The 19,866-nt window shown below is 43.0% G+C and overlaps 1 protein-coding gene across 1 annotated transcript in view; it reads right to left on the bottom strand.

The window, feature by feature from the left end:
- Window positions 1-588: 588 nt before the first annotated feature.
- Window positions 589-19,866, bottom strand: part of PAIP2B (poly(A) binding protein interacting protein 2B) — a 32,973-nt gene continuing 13,695 nt past the window's right edge. The window contains exons 2-4 of the mRNA XM_056126261.1: window positions 5,590-5,738; window positions 3,070-3,246; window positions 589-1,682 (exon numbers count right to left, since the gene is read on the bottom strand). Coding sequence (XP_055982236.1) covers window positions 1,626-1,682; window positions 3,070-3,246; window positions 5,590-5,727 — 372 coding nt within the window. The 5' untranslated portion in view covers window positions 5,728-5,738 and the 3' untranslated portion in view covers window positions 589-1,625. The remainder of the gene's footprint in view (window positions 1,683-3,069; window positions 3,247-5,589; window positions 5,739-19,866) is intronic.

Raw genomic sequence — 19,866 nt, 5'->3', positions numbered from 1 at the left:
AATGATATCATCCTATGCTCAAATGAGGAAAGTTGAGGTTCATGTTTTAAATCTGAGATTCGCCTGTGGGTGTTCCAAAAGTTAACAAGGGCATGCATAAGGAAAAACCAAATTAAGTTTTTCCAATCCCAGTCCTCTCCTCCCACTGTCCCACATCCACATACTGACTTTATTTCAAGTGCCATGGTCTTTTCCTAACAGGCCGCCACTGTCTTCCTCGGGCCTCTGAAATTCCCTGTCCTTGGAGAATGGCCAGGACTGGATACATATTCTTTTCCATGACTCTGTCCTTTAACATCTGTCTCACAAGGAGAGTTCCTAGTGTCCAGTTCAGTTCCTTATGATTATCAACAAATCCCCCAGCTCCACCCACAGAAAATTACAGGCAGGAAGGGATAATGAGAACATACTCAGAAAACACCCACCAAAAAACCTGCAAATATGGGTGTGTGCCAATGCCAATATCCTACAATTGCTGAAACTATTCCAGTGAGGCCCAGTCATCTGGGTCAATCTCAGGACTCACTGGTCTTTTTTTTCCCTCACTTCTCTTAGGGTTATTTTGCATAATCATGTATGGTGAGGAGAAGCACTCAAGTTGTGAACTGAACTACTTGCTAGTGTCCTGAAAAATGATTTACTTGCAAAGGGCATAATCCTTTCTAAGAATTAAGATACCAGGACTAAGTGTTCATGGGATAGAAAGAAAAAAAATTGTCAAAATAAACTTAAGACACAATGAATGAGGATGAACAATTCAAGGACGACCTCTCCAGGTATAGGATGACTGCCAGCCTAGCATGCCTTTCGTGAACCTTTGGTAACATATCTCTTCTGAAAAACAAAGTGGGGTGGGCAGGACAGAGGGGACTACACACAAGGGGATAAAGTGACAGGTCAACTTTAGTGTTTTTTTAAACTTGCAGTGATGATGGTAGATGTAACAGAGGCTGAACAGAAGGCAAACAGTAGCTGAACGACAGGTGACAGTAACATTTTAGACCTCCAATAAACCATTAAAGATGAATTGTAAACCAGTTCTTTAAGTCTGTGTTTTCTTGAACGGATTCAGGCCGGGAGTCAAGGACACAGCAGGCTACCAGTAACCCCCATTCACCGCAGGAAAGCCCGGAAGCAGAGCTTCACGCTTTGGCTTGCAACACCTGCTTCTCCCACGTGTCTCTCTTCCTATCCAGCTTAAGTAGACTCGTAAGTAGTTATCCAGGTGTCCACTGCCCCTGGGACTTGTACAGCAGGACGAGCAGGGCATTTCTTAAACACCCAGATTTTCTTGGTCAACTTATTTTTAAAAACATACAGCAGAAAAATTCTGATGAAGGGGAAAAAAAAAAGATTGCCAATTCCTTAACTCAGAGATGTCGACAACAACGACAACAGGAAACTGCTCCAAATGACTATGGAGAACAAAAGAGAAATACGCAGACGTTTGTCCAGTAAGACTGAGCACATTAGTTCCTCCAGTCGCAATGTCAAGTTAAACCACTGTTCCCCATTCCCGCTGTGCACCCTTCACCCACCCCACCCCCTCTGCAACGCTGCCTTTTTGTGTAGCTTTGTCCCCAGATGTGAGGACATACAAGTCTCTCGCAAAACTCTCTGTTAGCTCAGTACTTCACGCCTGGAATAAATTCCTTCGCATCTGGGTTCAGGTTACTTTTGTTCTGAAATGAGAATAAAGAGACAGTAAATCCAAAGCAAGCTGCACTTTAAAGCTTACTATATGTCTGCTTCTGTTACTCCCAGTACATATTTATCAAGTTCAAGGAGAGGGAGAAAAGCAGAATGCCTTGCAACTCAGGCCGTTACTGCTGGGCTGCTCTCCAAAGCTCCTAATATACTAAGTCCTGACTACTCCCTCATTTCTTCTTTCCTGCTTTAGAATCCTGTTCCCTTCATAATGTTTTCATAAGAGGCTTGCAAGTTCGGCCCAAAAAAGAAATTTTTTTATTCACTGAGTACCTTAACACAATGAAAACCAGACTATTCCAATCAAAACAGTTTGGTTATCACTATCCTGATTAAAAAATTTAAAAAATATTTATTTCTGAACTCTCTTTGATATCTAAGTTTGCTGTGAACATTTAAAACCTTAGTGAACTTCAGGGTCAGTGATTCAGAACAGGAATAATATGAGAACTACACCATTCAGAATTCTGACACTAAATATGGAAGACAGGGAATTCATTTATCATATTTTTCTAATTATATATGGAAAGCAACCTCTTAAGGAGTATGTTACTTCCAAAACTCAGTTTTCTGTTATATTAGCATTATTCAGAACTACCAAGACAGGTTGAGGGAGAGTAAATGGAAAAGAAAGCAGCATTTTGTTTTGCCACACCAGGGAACCCATGGTCTCATACATGTAAGTACTCTACCACTGAACCTTATCCCTGACCTTAGCAAATGATAATTTAAAACCAAACTTCTTCTGGGGCTGGAGTTATAGTACTGTGGGTACAGCATTAGCCTTGTGTGTGGCTGATCTGGTTTTAGATCCCCATAACCCCATATGGTCCCCTGAGCCTGCCAGGAGCAATCCCTGAGCACAGAGTCAGGAGTCAGCCCTGAGCACTGCTGGGTGTGCCCCAAAAGCATAATAGTAATAGAAACAGAACAAAATAAAACAAAACCAACAATCAAACCTCTTCTATGCTCCATTTTTTTTTTGGTTTCATTTTTGGGTCACACCCAATAGTGCTCAGGAGACCACACATTTGGACCAAGAATCCAAACCAGGGTTGGTGGGATACAAACCAAGCGCCTTAACCTTCGTTCTCCTTAGCCTGTGTTTACATTTTTATTTTTAATGCTGATTATACTTTGAAAAGCCCACAGGGGAAAATAAAAGTTGGTGAAACTGCAGTGATGTTTTCACAGTGATTTATGAGGGTGCTGCAGCATCAATGTCTCCCTTCATTAATGGCGGGGCGGGAGGGGGGAGGAGTGGGAACAACAGCAGCTCAGAGGACTCCCAAAGCGGCAGGACTGGAAAGCTGAGCCTGACTCAAACCCCGTATCACATGTGGAACCAGGTACAGTTCTTACCAAAATCTCTTCAGAATCGTGGCCCTCACTGATAGACAGTCCATTTAACTGTTGCTGCAGCTGTCCCATGGCCTGCGGCAGGTCCCGTGAAGGAATAAACCAGTCTTGGTCTTCTTCATCCAACATCTCCTGGAAGCAACGGTCCAAAAACTCTTGCTCCTGAAGCTCCTCTTCCACCTAACAAGCACAAGTGAGCAGTTCAGACCCGCTCTTCCAGGTGATATACCCTTCCTCTACCTCTGTGCACAGGTGATTCCTTGCCATTAAAAGTGAACTTGTAGGAGTCTAAGATGTTCCTTCTAATGACGGGCTAGAGAAAATATAATTACTATTGTTTTTAATTCAACGATAGGACTGAGGAAACAGTTGTACAATATAGCAAAAGGCGTGGTTTTCAAACCCCTGTTCTCACCTGAAAAGTTTTGTTTCTCTTATTTCCACTCTGGAGAAGCCTGTGTTCTCACTCGAACATGTACTTTTCCCTTTCTTTCCTCTCCACATCTTTCTAAATAAGTTTCAATAAAAAACTTTCTTGCTTCACACACACAAGTACACACACACACACCACACACACACACACACACACACAAAGAAGCAAGAACTGCGGGTGTTTGCATATCTTCTGTGATCCAATTTTTCCTATTCATATGGCACATATGAAAATCATTTTAGCTCTTGAAGCTCATTTTTCAGTCTTCTCTTAAAATTCCCGTTTTATAAATATTAAAAAAAATATAAAGGAACTATGTAACTGGATCACTACCTGGAAGTGGAGAATAAATCAAAACCAATTCAGTTTTTGGCCCACTTTTTTGGTAATGAAACCCCTATAGTGAAAAAAATACTTTCAGGATCTTAGGAAGACATAAAGAATACCAGTTTGGCATACCACTTAAAAATGATGTTACAGGTCAATTATTCTTTTCAAATAAAGAAGAAATCTGAGTATTTAAATAACTCAGAACTAAATCCAAAATTAAAGCAGTGTTCTAGGGTATTTCTTTGTGGACACTATTAACTCTTAATAAAATTCCCACTGTGCTCTGAAGTGTAATTTGAATAGGTTTCTTTCCCTTGCTGCAGGTCACCTGGTAACTTACAACATTCACTTGTATTGCCACCACAGATCAACAAAAATAACCAATGGAAACCCAAAAGTTAACCTCATTAACTCAGAGTAAAAGTCACTGGTACCATGACTTAAGTTTTTCAACACTGCAATCAGATACTCTTTAAAAAAAATCCCCAAGTGTATTAATTATGAAGTAATTGAAATAACAATATTTCCAGAACACAGGATTTAATATGACTGGTTAAGAGCTACCCTAACTTTGCCTAATGACCCATGAGTATTAACTACATTTACCCTTGTCCGCGGTACAATCATACAAATGGGTTACACGGACACAAAAGTGATAGTAAACAGTTTGGGCTACTCAACAGAGCCTAACAGTGAGATACTTGGTCTGGAAGTTGCTGGTTTCCCCCTAAAACTTGTTGCCTTCTTTCCAGACACTAGACTATTAGAGTAAAAACCACATTTCTGGAGGTGGGAGAGACAGAACAGAAGGTAAGGTGCTTCCTTACATGTGGCTTATCCCAATTCAAATCATAGGCAACAATATGGTCCTCCAACCATCAGGAGGGTCATGCCTGAGCGGAGGCAGGAATAGCCCCAGAGCATCTCAGGGTGTGGCCCCAAAGAGATAGCTCAATGGACTGGAGGACATCTTCTACATTCAGAAGTCCCAGGTTCAATACATGAAAAAATATGCCCCCCACCCCGGCCAATACATCAACCAAGCCAGGAATAGCTGGGAACACTGCTGGGTGTGGCCCCGAACAAACAAAAAATAATTTAAAGAAATGATCTCCCACTTTACATAATGGCTCTGGTCATCTATTCATCAAGAAATCTTCCCAGAAGGCACATGAGAACTTTGATATCAATTAAAGGGAAATGCCTAACTTTAGCCTTCATTTGCCTCTCTCCAGTTACCCTTTAGCTCTTGAGCTGGTAAATGCCATGGGGGTGGCAGACCAAACCCATGGAAGAGACAAATGGTCAAAGAATCCTCTGGACCTAAAATGCTGATGCTGGAGGGTTAATCTAAGACTGCTGATTACTGCTCTGACTTTGTGGAGCAGCCTAGCCTTCCCCTCTTCCAACCCAACTTCCTCGACCTCAGGCTCACATACCACCAGGCCAGGAGCTCCTATCTGGGGCCCTGAAGGCTGAGCTGTCTGCACACAGCTGCTGCTGCTGCTGCTCCCCAGAAGCCTCCGGATCACCACAGCATCAACTACTCTGTGCAGTGTGGCAGGAAAATACCAGTATCTTTCTCCAAGGGTACTCTTGATTTCTTCCCAAACGAAGATGCTTTTCGGCCAACCCAGACCAGTCCTCCATTTATTTTAATTCTCAAGTCAACAAACCTGATTTCTTTTTAAACAGGCCAATAATGAAACATTACATAATTGCTGAGTTGCATATACCAATTGCCTTCTACTTTTCTTTACCTGTCTGTCGAAATCCTCCTCATTCTCCATCCACATGTACTCTGCAAATGGGTTTTCCTTCTCCTCATGCCCATTTAATCCCTGGTCCTCTTTGGATTTCACACTGGGTGATGTATTCGCTACACTGGACCCATTCATTATGATCGAACCTAAATAAGAGCAAAATAAAATAAATACAAGGATCAAGAAATGAAAACCACTTAATTTTTTTTTTCTTTCTGGGTTTTTGGATCATACCTGGCAATGCTCAGGGGTTACTCCTGACTCTGCACTCAGGAATTACTCCTGGAAGTGCTCAGGGCCAGGAAGATCACTCAAAGGACCGGACACATGCTTTGCATGCATGCAGAAGCCCCAGGTTTGATCCCCAGCACTGCATGGACCTCTGAACACTAAGCCAGGAGTACACCCTGAGCACTGCCAGCTGTGGCTCCCCCCTGGGCGGAGGGGAGAAGGGGGGCGTGTGTGGGGGGGGGGGAGAGAGAGAGAGAGAGAGAGAGACAGACAGACAGACAGATAGACTGCCATAGAGGCAGGCTGGGGGTAAGGTGAGGGGGTGATGGGAGAGAAACTAGGGACACTGGTGCTAGGAAATGTACACTGGTGGAGGGATGGGTGTTGGAACACTGTATGACTGAAACCTAATCATGAACAGCTTTGTAAGGGTCTATCTCACAGTGATTCAATTAAAAAATCTTAAAAAAAATGAATCATTAAGAGTTAAAAGAATAAAGTATCTCAAGTTGGTTAGCCTTTCTATGCAAGAGGATGAGAGGAGTAGGAGTGGGATCTTTTCAAGACAAATTTCTGAATGTTCTAGGACCCAATTTTTGCTGTGGAGCTCACAAACATTCTGATTGTAATGCTTGGGGGTGGGGGGCGAGGGAGAACAGGTTCACCTGCTTACTGGAGTGCTTACTATAATTTTAGGTGAAGTGGTCACTGGGGATGACATACTTTTTAGTCACAGTGTTTGCAAACACTTGGCTGTAGTGTGACAGGAAATCATTTGTGGTGCTGGGATCCAGAGAGAACTGTTAGGATCATGCTCTGTGCATGTGGACAGCACTGAGGATTGAATTCTCAACATCATGCTTGCAAGGCTGATCAGTTTAGCTATTGACACATCTCTAGCCCTGGAAAAATGCTTGTTTCCCACCCAGTGCTAGGGATTGAACCCACACAAGTCAAGTACTCTATTAAGCAACATTCACAGTTCAATAAAATGAACTTTTCACGTGAACACTGTAAGCAACTGACCCTTATTTCATAAGCTTTCTTTAGAACACATTTTAAAAATATTTTATATTGATAAACAGAAAAGGAGAAATTTGAGGCCACCAGTTTTTCAACCATTCAAAGGTAAAAACAATGAATGTGCAACATATAACCTTTCTAACTTCCACTATGTTTATGCAGATACGTTTGCACAAGTATTTCAGAGTCCTTTCTTAGAATAATAGCATGATCCTCCATCACTTCCTTTTCCTTATCTGTATGTTAACATTGCCACACTGTCTTTCAGGGTGTCATTAATGCTTTCACATGATGCAGGTGGATACTTTGGTGTGGGGGGAAGCCCTCTTAAGCACTGTCAAAAGGCCTAGGGACCCCACTAGTGACTCTTGGCCAGCGGCACTGGCAGTTAACTGCCAAGGGTCAGAGGATGAGCTGCTGCTCAGGCCCTGTGTTACTGAGGGGTTACCTGGGCCACCCCAGAGGTGCTGGAGGCCTCCAAGGCCACACTCAGAGGTACTCAGGGAAAGCAGGTGGTGCTGGAAATCAAATTGGATCGGGTGAACGTGAGGCACACGTCCTAGCCGCTGTACTCTCTTCCAGCCCTGGATGAACTCCTATTCATCTTTTCTTATGATTTCCTGAGGGTAATCCCTAGTAATAGAACTAGAAGTACTAGAAACTTAGTTTTTTGGCTCTTGTTTTTAAATCGAATTTCCCCCTCCTGTTGCTTCAATGATGGGTGCTTGCTAGGGGTTGAAAACTTGGTTGGGATGTCCACACACAATGGGCTGTGGTATGCTGGAGAGCGCATACTTGGTTGCGGGCCTTGGGATCACAAAAGACAGCACCAGGGATTGTACTAGGAATGTGGACTCGAGGTCCTGTCCCTGCAAGGCTGGTGCTCTCCTAAGCCATACTCCCAAGCCCTTAGGTTTGTCTAGGCTGAGGTTTTCCCCCGTCATAGATTTTAATTTTCCACCAGTAGTATGTAAGAACCTGCTCCTCTGTATCGTGATCGTGTTTCCCCTCCCCTCATTTTTAGGAAATCAAATTGCCCAAGGTCATTTACATCTTCCTTTTTGCCACCCCCTGCTTGAAATACGAAATTTCCATTGTCTACTTGACTGTGCTGCCAGTAGGTCTGTAAAACAGGAAGCAAGGGAGAAGACTCAAGGAAAGAGGGCTTCTACCCCTCTGCTGACCCACCCACCTCAGCTGCCTTCACTAGAGGAAACATTTGGCTGCATCAGGACTGGTCAAATCTGCTACAAGCACCTACATGGCATCGACACTCACTCCCGACCAGTCCCACAGGAAGCCACCAAGCTCTGAAGTTCACATATTCCGCACAACGTGGGAGATGATCACTGCCAACCAATACCAATGTCTTGGGGAGCCATGAACATAGGCTGGAGTAAGACACTATTCTTTGAAGAAAAAGAAAGTTATCCCCAGTCTTGGTACAGGTGCTCTGGTTCCCTCGCCTTCCCTTGCAGAAAGAATTTGAGGAAAAGGTGAAATAGTGATGCAAGATAGTTGTGTTTTTTTTTTTAAGTTCACTTACTCTTTTTTTTTTTAATTAAATTACTGTGAGATACAGTTACAAAGGTCTCGTGATTGGGTTTCAGTCATACAACCAGCCCTCCACCAGTGTGCTTTTCCCACCACCAATATCCTCTATATCCGTCTCTGGCCACTCCCAGACTCCAGCCTACTTCTATGGCAGGCATCTGCCCACCCTACCTCCCCTCCCCCCCAACACACACCCTCCGCCCTTTTTGGCATTATGTTTTGCAATACATAGAGTGAGAGGCAAGATAGTTTTTATTGAAAAAAAAAACTTATTGAGAAGGACTTATGGGGGGAAAGAAAGGAAATACATGTAAAAAAACTCAGAGGTTACTCCTGGTGCTGTGTTCAGGAATTACTCCTGGCAGGCTGGGAAAAGTCATAGGCAAAGAGACAGAGAGAGAGATGAGATAATCTCATCAACAGACGCCATCCAAAGACTCATTGTCCTCTCAGAAGAAAGCATAAAATGACTCACCATAGCCATGTCACCATGCCAGGCTGTTTCATTCAAGGCACCCCGGGGGCGGGGCCCTGCCCCAAGGGACCCAGTCCCTGAAGCTAAAAACCTCCAGAACTCAACTGTCACCCCTCAGGCCAAGTCTCACTCATGAGGGAATCTATTCCTGGACATCTCAAACCTCACACCACTCATAGTCCAAGAGTAGCACACCAGCACACCACATTTGATGGGTTTTAATGCGGAAGGCAACCAATCTTTGAGGGAAATATATTTTTACGTGTGTGTGTGTGTGTGTGTGTGTGTATGTGTGTGTGTAAGCACACAAGGCTCAACCTTTAACAACATATTAGTAATCTCTTATAGAAGAGCTTAATGGGCGCTGAGTGAAATACAATGATCTTCACACACTCTCCCCTAAGGAAAGTTTTTTGGAGCATTTTTATTGGTTTATTCATAAGAAACAACACAAAATAAATTATTTCAGTTCTGCTTTGGGGCAAGGGGTTGGGGTTCCACATAGAAATATCCAAAATATGGTGGTGGGAAGGTGTAATGGTGGTGGGATTGGTGTTCGAATATTAAATGTAATCAAATATTGTTAACTGTCACTGTCACTATCCTCCAATTGTTCATCGATTTGCTCGAGCGGGCCCAGTAACACTGTGAGACTTGTTGTTACTGTGTTTGGCATATTGAGGAGCTTGCCAGGCTTTGCCATGCGGGCGAGATACTCTTGGTAGCTTGCCAGACTCTCCAAGAGGGGTGGAGGAATTGAACTCGGGTTGGCTGTGTGCAAGGAAAACGCCCTACCAGCCCTGCTATCGCTGGAGCAATAATGCATAATGAATGGAACCCAACCTGTGTTCAATTCCTCCCTCTCTCTTGGAGAACATGGGCTTGAAGGAGCAAGCCATATTCCTTTTTCTGTTTGTTTGCTTTTTCGTTTTGCTTTGGGGCCACACTGAAAAACTCAGAGGTTACTCCTGGTGGTGTGTTCAGGAATTACTCCTGGCAGGCTTGGGGGACCATATGGGATGCTGGGGAGTGAACCTGGGTTGGCCGCATGCAAGGCAAATGCACAATACACTACCTCCTGTACTATCGCTCAGGCCCCTTTATTATTTATCATTAATCCTTTGGTTTTGGAGCCACACCTGATGGTGCTCAGGGTTACTCCTGGTTCTGCAGCAGGCATTACTCCTGGCCGTGCTTTAGGGACCATATGGGATGCTAAGAAGTAGGACCTGGGTCAGCTACATGCAAGGCAAGCACCCTATCCATTAAACTATTTTTTTGGTTCCCCCATGTTATTTTTTAAACCACTGCTGATCTTGAAAGAGAAAACCTGTGATTAATTGTTTACATACATATGTCTTTGATTTTCAACTGAGGATGAATATTTTGAGACATGCTTAGTGGATATATATATACATATACATATATACATACATACATTTATTTTGCAATTTTTCTGCTTAAGTATTTTGACTATTTTTCCTTGATATGTACCTTCTTTTAAAATAATTGTTTTATTTGTAATGATTGTATTTTTCATAAAATAATGTATAAATAAAAACACATGGCAGCTTTTTTTTTTTAATAATGCAGGGGGTCTGGGCCACTGCTGGTAGTGCTCAGGGGCTATTCGACCATATGTGGTACAGGGATATGAACCATGGTTGCGTATCCATGGCTGCTCAAGGCAAACAAACACCTTACGTCCTACACATCTCTCTGACTTACAAATTACTACTGGAATTGGGGGGGGGGGGACACAGTTTTGCTGAACTTAATTTTAATCTTTAATAATTGCCAGCATGTCTTTCTGGCAATTATTTTAGGGGAAGGGCGGGAGGGCAGTTTGGGCCAGACTTGGCAGTGCTCAGGGTAACTCCTGGTGGTACTCAGGAGACCATACATGGTGCTGGGAATCGAACTGGGGCTGGCCACATGCAAGGCAAATGCTTTACCCTCCTGTACTTCTCTCCAGTCCTGGCTAAGGCTTTTTTTTTTCTTTTTTGCTTTTTGGGTCACACCCGGTGATGCTCAGGGCTGACTCCTGACTCTACACTCAGGAATCACTCCTGGCAGTGCTCAGGGGACCATATGGGATGCTGGGAATCGAACCCGGGTCAGCCACGTGCAAGGCAAACATCCTACCCACTGTGCTATTATTGCTCCAGCCCCCTGGCTAAGGTTTTAAAAATATAATTTATTTTTTACTTGCCTATTTTTTGGTCCCCAAACCTATGTTCACTCCTGTCAGGCATGTATCTTTTCCTGCTCTTCATTTCAATGTGAGGTGGCCCTGGCTCGGATCCCAGCCACTGCATGGCTCCCTGAGCACTGAGGAATGTAGCCCTGGAACTCAAAGACTCAGACAACACCGTCCCCGATTATCTTACCAACTTCTGAAAGGCAAGGCTGAGGTTTATATACTTGGTGAGTCACTAGAACAGGAGGAATCCCACAAATACCGCTAATCACTTTCCTCAGACAACTTTCCCTTTCCAGCCTTGCCACACCTCCAGCTTTGCCTGCTCCTTCGAGAAGTTCTTGAAGTTCTTTTTAAAAATTATGTCCTAACTTATTACATCTTGGCAACAGACATGAAAAAGTCCTCTGCTTCTATATAGGGTAAAAATTATTGCTTAATCCCTTTTAAAGTTCAAAAAATTTTCTGGTCTGTTTAAACTTAGGAAAGCCAATCTCGAAAAATGAGGCAGAATTATAAACTGTGAAAAACAGGTGGAAAAACAACTTCTTTGATAGTTCTGTTAGAAGACAACAGATCTGAAATAGAGCCACTACTCTTAAGTCCACACCACCAAACTAAGATTTAACAGCAAATTTAATTAGTTTCATCCTCTCCCAGGAATGGAATCTTAAACCAGTCAATCTGGATTTGCCAGATCCAGCACAAGTGAGATAATTTGCTTGATCGACCTCAACAATCCCCTAAAGGAAGGTGACCTTGCCGTAAACAATCACTCTTCCTCAGTCCAACTTCCTTGTCCCACCCCTTTCTGCCTGTAAATCTTTCATTTGGTACAGCGCTCAGAACTCCTTTGTATTTGTCTGGATGGAAAACTGCTTGATTCATAAATCATTGAGTTAAATCAATAAGATCTTTAAATTTTACTTGATTAAATTGTTGTCTTTTAACAATTCAAAGACAGAATCCATTTGGGATTAGAGAAAAGCACAGGGGAAGGGTGTCTGCCTTGCAGGAGGCCGAACGAGGTTTGATTCCCTGCACCGGCCAAGAAGTCCTCTATGCCCCACTAGGAATGAGTGCAAAGCCAGGAGTAAGCCCTGAGCACTGCTGGGTGTGGCCCAAAAACAAAAAGACAGCCCACTTAAGACAAAACCACTGTTGATTTAACTAGCCATCTAACATGAATGTCTGCTCAACTTATCTGGAGAGACTAAAGAAAGCAGTAGTTATTCCCAAAAATGGCTTCATAATATTTCCATAGGCCTGTGGAGGGGAGGAAACAAATTTTTTACCAGTACGACTTCCATTTGCAGCATAACATTTGTAAGAAGCTAGCTTTAAATGCCAGAAAACTACAAAAGTGGGATATACCTAAGCAGAGATTCTTTTTCAATTGGGGTCTGGGGCCACATCCAGCGGGTCTCAGGGTTTACTTCAGACCCTAAGCTCAGAGATCACTCCTGGCCATGCTTTTTTTTTTTAATTTTTATTAGTGAAACACCATGAGGTACAGTTATAGACTTACAAATTTTTGTGCTTGGGTTTCAGTTATACAATGATCAAGCACCCATCCCTCCACCAGTGCCCATTTTCTACCACCATGGGTCCCAGTATCCCTCTCACCCCCCATACACCCGCCTCTGTGGCAGGGCATTCCCTTTTGTTCTCTCTCTCCTTTTGGGTGTTGTGGTTTGCAAAAGAGGCACTGAGTGGCAATCACGTTTGGTCTATAGTCTACTTTCAGCATGCTTCTCCCATCCTGGGAGGATCCTCCCAACACCCTTTATTTGGTGCTCCCTTCTCTATCTGAGCTGCCTTTTCCCCTAGCGTGTGCAGCTGGCCTCCAAGTCATGGAGCAAAATTCCTGGAATTAATCTCGGCCACTCTTGGGTGTTGGTCTCCTATTTTGTTACCATGCTTGAGGGGATCAAAATGGATTCTGGGGATCAAACCTGGGTGAGCTGAGTGCAAGGCCAGAGCTTTCACCACTTTACAATCCCTCTGACCCCAGTCTTGAATCTTGCTGGTAGCAGGTTATATGGCATTACTAGAGATATGTGAAAGTCATTTTTCCTTTCACACATAAGCACAATGAGTTCTCCCAATCAATTTGGTTCTCAGCCCCAGAATATCACAGTTTAGTTTCCTAAAACACCTGCCTTTGCCCATAAATCCTGAGTGTCTTATGACCACACAGGAAGAAGAGAGAGGAAGAACAGAATAACTTCAAGTTTAACCGTAAGAAGAGCAGAGAGAGCAAATCGCAGGATGCACTTGTTCATGAGAAAGAGAATGGAAATATACCATAAACCCAACATGGGGGTGTTACTAATACAAATGCTTTGGAAGTGGAAAATACCGAGAAACAGGATTAGCTAGGACTAGGAAAGTGAATCTCTCACTGTCAGTTACTTAACACTGTGGTGAGTTTTATACCATCCAGCCTGTATTTTTCACATAAAAATAAATAAATAAAAACCTGTCCAGACAATGCTATGTATTCATATTCAGGGGTTAATTAACTTTTCTTGCCAGACTAGTTCAAGAACCCCATCTATAAATCTACTAGGTGACAATGAACTGCTGTAGAACACAGCCCTTCACTTTAACCGTGAGGTAGAGAAGGGGAGATTCTGCTGGAGACTGTCATGAATTCTAGGCATGACATTTGAATGCTTCCAACACCAAGGAAATGAGGTCATTACCCATAATGTCCCTGAATTTCCTACTTACAGAGTTCCATCATCGAACATCTCTTCTGCTCCCAGTTCCTCTCCAGCATCCCATCCACCATGCTTAAGGAGCACGGAGTTTCTCTTAATATTGTTTGTACCTTTCCCCCTCTTTCATTAATTCTCTTGACCCTTACTCACATCTAGGCATGTGTTAACTTTTGGTATAGTGGGGGATGTTCTTCAAGCTTCCAAAGACGGAAGAAATGTTTGGTTACCTGAGTTGGATCAAGCATTCAGAATGGCTGCTGTATAGTTGAATATACTATGGAGGTCATGTGACAAGAAATTAAATTCTGTTAGCAACCCTGTGAGTGAGTTTAGAGGTTTATCTTCTCTAGGATTGGAGAGACAACTTAGAGGTCCGGAGTCCATGCTTTGCATTGGGGAGGCTTGAGTTCCATCTCTGGCACCACCTACGCTCACTCCAATACTGCCAGGAATGACTACCAATCACCGAGTTCAGAACAGCCTTTGAGCATTGCCAGATGTGGCCCTAAAACAAAACAAAAAAGTTCACAGACCTTGGGCCAGTCCTCCTGCATGCTCAATGCATCAGGGCTATACTTCGCCTTCATGCAGCCTGGGTTTGACCCTTAGCATAACATGATTCCCTGAGCACTGCCAGGAGTGTCCCCCAAGTACAAGAGCCCCTGAGAACCTCTAGATGTGGCACCCAAACCAAAAAGATAGAACCATCTCCTGACCAAGCCTTTATGTGAGATTGCAACCAACCAACAAGTTTAATTTACCATTGTAAGGAGCACTATCCTCCCGTTGTTCATCGATTTGCTTGAGCGGGCACCAGTAATGTCTCCATTGTGAGACTTGCTACTGTTTTTGGCATATCGAATACACCATAGGGAGCTTGCCAGGCTCTGCCCCGCGGGCGGGATACTCTTGATAGCTTGCTGGGCTCTCTGAGAGGGATGGAGGAATCAAACCTGGGTCAGCCACGTGCAAGGCCCTACCTGCTGTGCTATCACTCCAGCCCACATGAAAATTATTATAAATAATTATGATGGATACAACAGAGGGTGATGATGAAAGGATTATTAGAAAACTATATGGGGGCCTCAACCTCGTCCAGAAATCCCTCTGGGGGAACTGCAGAGATAATACAGGGGGTACAGCATTTGTTTACATATGATGACGTGGGTTCGATCCTTGGCACCCCATATGGTGCCCCGAGCCTACCAGAAATGATCCCTAAGTGCAGAACCAGAAGAGAGTGATTCTTAAGAGCAGAATCAGAAGTAAGGATTGAGTACTGCCCAGTGTGTTTAAAAAGAAAAGTAAAATCAAAACAAAGACTAGAAATCCAGACAGGATGATTAGGAAATATTTCCTTGAGCAGGTAAACTTCATCTTTTAAAGAATAGGTGAGGGAGCAGTAAGAAGGAAGGGTAAAGCATGTACAGCCCCCAGAGGCAGGAGGGACCTTTCAGGAACTAAATGAAGGTTAGGCACGCATACACAGTTGGAGGAGCAAATCTGAACCAGTGAAGAGTGACAGGAAGAGAGATAAGGCTGGAGAGGCACACAGGGCCAGGTAATACCGGACACTGGAAGGATATTGAATTTCATCCTAAAAGCATATGAAAATGCTTCTTAGCAGCATGGTGACATAATTCACCTTATACTTTGAGAACACTAAGGTTTTTAAAGGGAGTATGGATGGGAGAGACTGAGATGAGTCAGCAATGAAAGATCTGGGCTAGGAACAAAAACGGTGGCTACTTGGACCTAAACAATGTCAGGAAGGGAGATGAGGAAGGTTTCAAAACTATTCTAGGAGGATTCTGGTGATGAAGTAGATGAAGGGAAAGAATCAGGGAAATATCAAAGATGACACTGGGAGAATGGTAATGTCACTCAACAAGAACTCTGTGGGAAGGCAAATTATTCATAGGTAGTGATGGGAAGTAGGGGTTAAAAAAGGTAGGATTCTAATTTTGGATACATTAAATATTCAATGTTCTCTGAAACACTCAAATGGTGATTTTAAGTAGGTTGTCAATATGCATGAAGAGTAGGTTGTATCTGGCTATAGAAGCTGGAATAGCACTATCCTCCAGTTGTTCATCGATTTGCTTGAGGGGGCACCAGTAACGTCACACAACAAATTGTGAGACTTGTTGTTACTGTGTTTGGCATATCGAATACGCCACGGGGAGCTTACCATGCTTTGCCGTGCGGGCGAAATACTCTCGGTAGCTTGTCGGGCTCTCCGAGAGGGGCTGAGGAATCGAACCCGGGTCGGCCGTGTGCAAAGCAAACACCCTACCCACTGTGCTATTGCTCCAGCCTAAAAGTTGGAGTATATATATATAAATGATAACTGAAATCATGGTATTGGAATGTATTAATGAGAAAAAAAGGACCAAGTGAAATGGAAGAAAACCCAAGACATAGCCTTGAAGCGTTTAAGCATCTTGCAGTCTTGTAGAGGAAAGAAGTGTGAGAGTCAGAGAACTGAGAAAAAAAGCCAGAGTGTGGCAATCAAGGGATGATAAAATCTCAGTGCAATGACAAGGCTGAAGGTAGTAGCAGGCCCACCTATGGATTGCTAAATGTTTTAATCCCTAGAACCGATTGCAGGCTACCTTCTTTGGAAAAAGGGCTGGAGCGATAACAGGCAAAGCCTGGCAAGATACCCGCGGCGTATTCAATATGCCAAACACAGTAACAAGTCTCAAAAAAATGGAGACATTATTGGGCCCGCTCGAGCAAACTGATGAACAACGGGAGGACACTGCTGACAGTGTTGACAAATATGATTAAGGACCACGATGAGATAGATCATACATTAATAAGATTATCCCAGCGGGTCTTCAATTTGGTAAGTGTCCTTATGAGAGAAGCAAAGTGAGATATGAAACAAAGAGGAGGAGGTAATGAGACCAAGGAGGAAGAGACCAGAGTGATGACAAGTCAAGTAATGCCATAACCACCGAAAGTTGAAGTCAAAAGAAGAGATTCTCCAGAACCTCCAGAAAGAGTGCGTGTGGTCTATACCTTGATTTTTTAACTTCTGGCTTCCAGAAGTGCAAGAGAATGTATGTTATTTAAAGACATCAGTTTGTGGTGATCTGTTATAGCAATGACAGAAAATACCCCATAAAGAGGGCATGCAGAAGTCTGAGGAGTGTTCACAGAATATAGGATCCTCTGGTGACCTTAATGAGAACAGCTAAATGAAAAGAAAGGAGAAATTCCTTGAAAATTAACTTGGGGTAGAAGGAGTCTCTTTGAAGGACCAGGGTTAAGTGCAAAGCTGCTCCACAGGAGAAAGGGAACCATTTTTTCTTTCTGGCTAATTGGGAAGTGATGCTATTACAAAGTGAAAAAGAAAAAGGTATCAAATGTGAAATGTTACAGATAGTAAAAGGTCTCACACTGTGTAATGGGAACTCTATACCAATGTAAACTCCACTTTCAAAAAAAGTGCCAGCCTATATAAAGCTCAGGACACTGAATTTTTTGGCATGGAACTGACTGAAGATGCTGAAATTAATGTCTCTACAGTGCAAGGGTGAGAGAGAAGTAGGTCGTGAAAAGAGAAAGTGTTTAAAATAAGTCTACACAGCCCTCTAAAGGAAAGACATCATTGGACAATCTAGTTACATACAGAAAACAAGTAATCTACCCAAATCCAAGGGGGAAAGTTAACAAAATATCTGAGACCAGAGCAATAGTACAGTGGGTAGGGTGTCTTGCATAGGCCAGCCAGAGTTTGTTCCTCAGTATCCCATATGGTCACCCCAGCACTGCTAGGAGTAACTCTTGAGCACAAAGCCTCGAGGAAGCCCTGAGCACTGTTGGGCTTACTGGCCCAAAAATAAACAAGAAAAGAATACAATATCAGGGCCCTACAGGTGGCTCTGTGGCTTAAATGCTTGCCTGGCGAATGGAAAGTTATGGGCTTAAGTCCTCAACATGGCCACCGTGAGCCAAGATGATCCTGACAGTCCTTCAGTTTGGTCTCCTTGGCAAGAAAAAAGAACAAAAGGGCAAGAGAAATAGTAGAGCTGGTAAGGCACCTGCCTTGCACGTGGTCATCCCCGGTTTGATCCTTGGCATCCCAGATGGTTCCTCAAGCACTGCCAGGAGTAATACCTGAGCGTAAGTGGTATCCTACTAGTCTCTCTTTTAATCTTCACAGTATACCTATAAGATAGGTGCTGTCTTACTAAGTTCTTAATATGACTTCCTCATCACTCAGATTTACCAATATTTACTGTATCTTGCAATATATACTATCTACTAAGTGTCAGAATTAAGGCTTAAAAATTGATATTAAAAAAATAATTGGGTCACATGTATCTGTACTCAGGGATTACTTTTGGCTCTGCACTCAAGGATCATACCTGGAGGGACTTGAAGAACCATCTGGGGTACTGGGAAATGAGCCTGGGATGGGCACATGCAAGAAAAGTGCACTACCCATTATACCACCTCTCTGGCCCCCACCAAATAGAGATCCTTATGTCTCCAAAACTTATGTCTCTACACTCTCACACTTCCCACCTTAGTTCCAGAATGATATAAAAATGGGTGAACCGGGCTATAAAAATATATATCCAAAACATGCTATTCAATAGAAATTAAGTTTTAGGAAGAAAAAATAATTCTACCCTTATCTAACAATATACAAATAAATTATATTCTTTACCATAAATACACAAACCCCAAATAACTGAAGTCTGTTGACACTTTAATCAGAACCCAGACCCCTACATAGGTCGATAATCCCTTACACAACTTCAAAATCCAAAAAGCTCTAAAAAAATTTTCCAAGTTTCATGTCAAAACTCAGGTGACACTAAAACTTGTCCTGAACTGATGTGAAGTTATATATAGCTTCCATTTCTTCCATTTTTTTGGGTGAATACCTTTATTTTGCTCAGAAGTATTAATGTGTGTGTGTGATTAAGACTGCTGCAGGGAATTATATAACATATAGGCAAACTAGTTCTTCCAAATCTCAAATATTCTGAATTCCATAAGTGGCCCAGCCTGGTGTTTCACAATCTTTTATCTGACCTTTTGTCCCTTTTTGAGCTTTTTTCCTTCCGTAGCCCCCAGTCTTGTGCTGTGGCCCCCTAGGAATATCCTGGGGGCCCTGCGGGGACATATGACGTACAGTTAAGAAACCACTGATCATAACAAAGGCTTAGAACCAAATATGGTCTTGTATTCCAAAGCAATTTCACAATAATTTCCAAAAATGATTAGATCAGAGGTACTTAATCTTTGGGGTGGGAGGAGGAGTTGTTTGGGTTTTTGAGTTACACCCATCAGTGTTCAGGTCTTCTGGCTCTCCCTCTGCTCAAGTGTCACTCCTGTTGGTGCTTGAGGAACCACATGTGGTGTTGGGGATAAAAATGGGGTGAGCCCCATGCAAGGCAAGAGCCTTAACCCCAGTACTATCTCTCTGGCCAAAGTTTCAAAATTATTTTGAGGACAGTATAGAGTAACATTTTTTTTTCCCCTTTTGGGTCACACCTGGCAATGCACAGGGGTTGCTCCTGGTTCTGCACTAAGGAATTACCCCTAGCGGTGCTCAGGGGACCATATGGGATGCTGGGAACCGAACCCCGGCAAGGCAAACACCCTACCCGCTGTGCTATTTCTCCAGCCCCTAGAATTACATTTAAAAAAAAAACTAAGGAGGGGAACAGGGGGTAGTACAGTGGAGGTAGGGCACTTGCCTTGCATGTGGCCAACCTTGGCTTTATCCCCAGGACCATATATGTCCCGAGTCCTGACAGGAATCTCTGAGCATAGTGCCAGGAGTAAGCCCTGAGCACTGCCAAATATGCCCCTTCTCCGTCCCCCAAATCAAGGAGGTAATTATCCTTATATTACTTATATTGATATATATAATATTACTTACCAATTACCCCCCAAAAAATCAGGAGGTAATTATCCTTATCAATATTACTTTATAAAAGGGTATGTTAAACATATACTGACGTCCTTAACTGACATAATTCATTAGCGTGAATTAATTAGGTTTCATCAAAAACTTCTAAGCAGTTCTAATTTTTCTA

Source organism: Sorex fumeus, unplaced genomic scaffold (genome assembly GCF_029834395.1).
Source record: "Sorex fumeus unplaced genomic scaffold, SorFum_2.1 ptg000006l, whole genome shotgun sequence".
NCBI classification, from domain to species: Eukaryota; Metazoa; Chordata; class Mammalia; order Eulipotyphla; family Soricidae; genus Sorex; species Sorex fumeus.
This window is presented reverse-complemented; position numbering and strand designations above follow the sequence as displayed.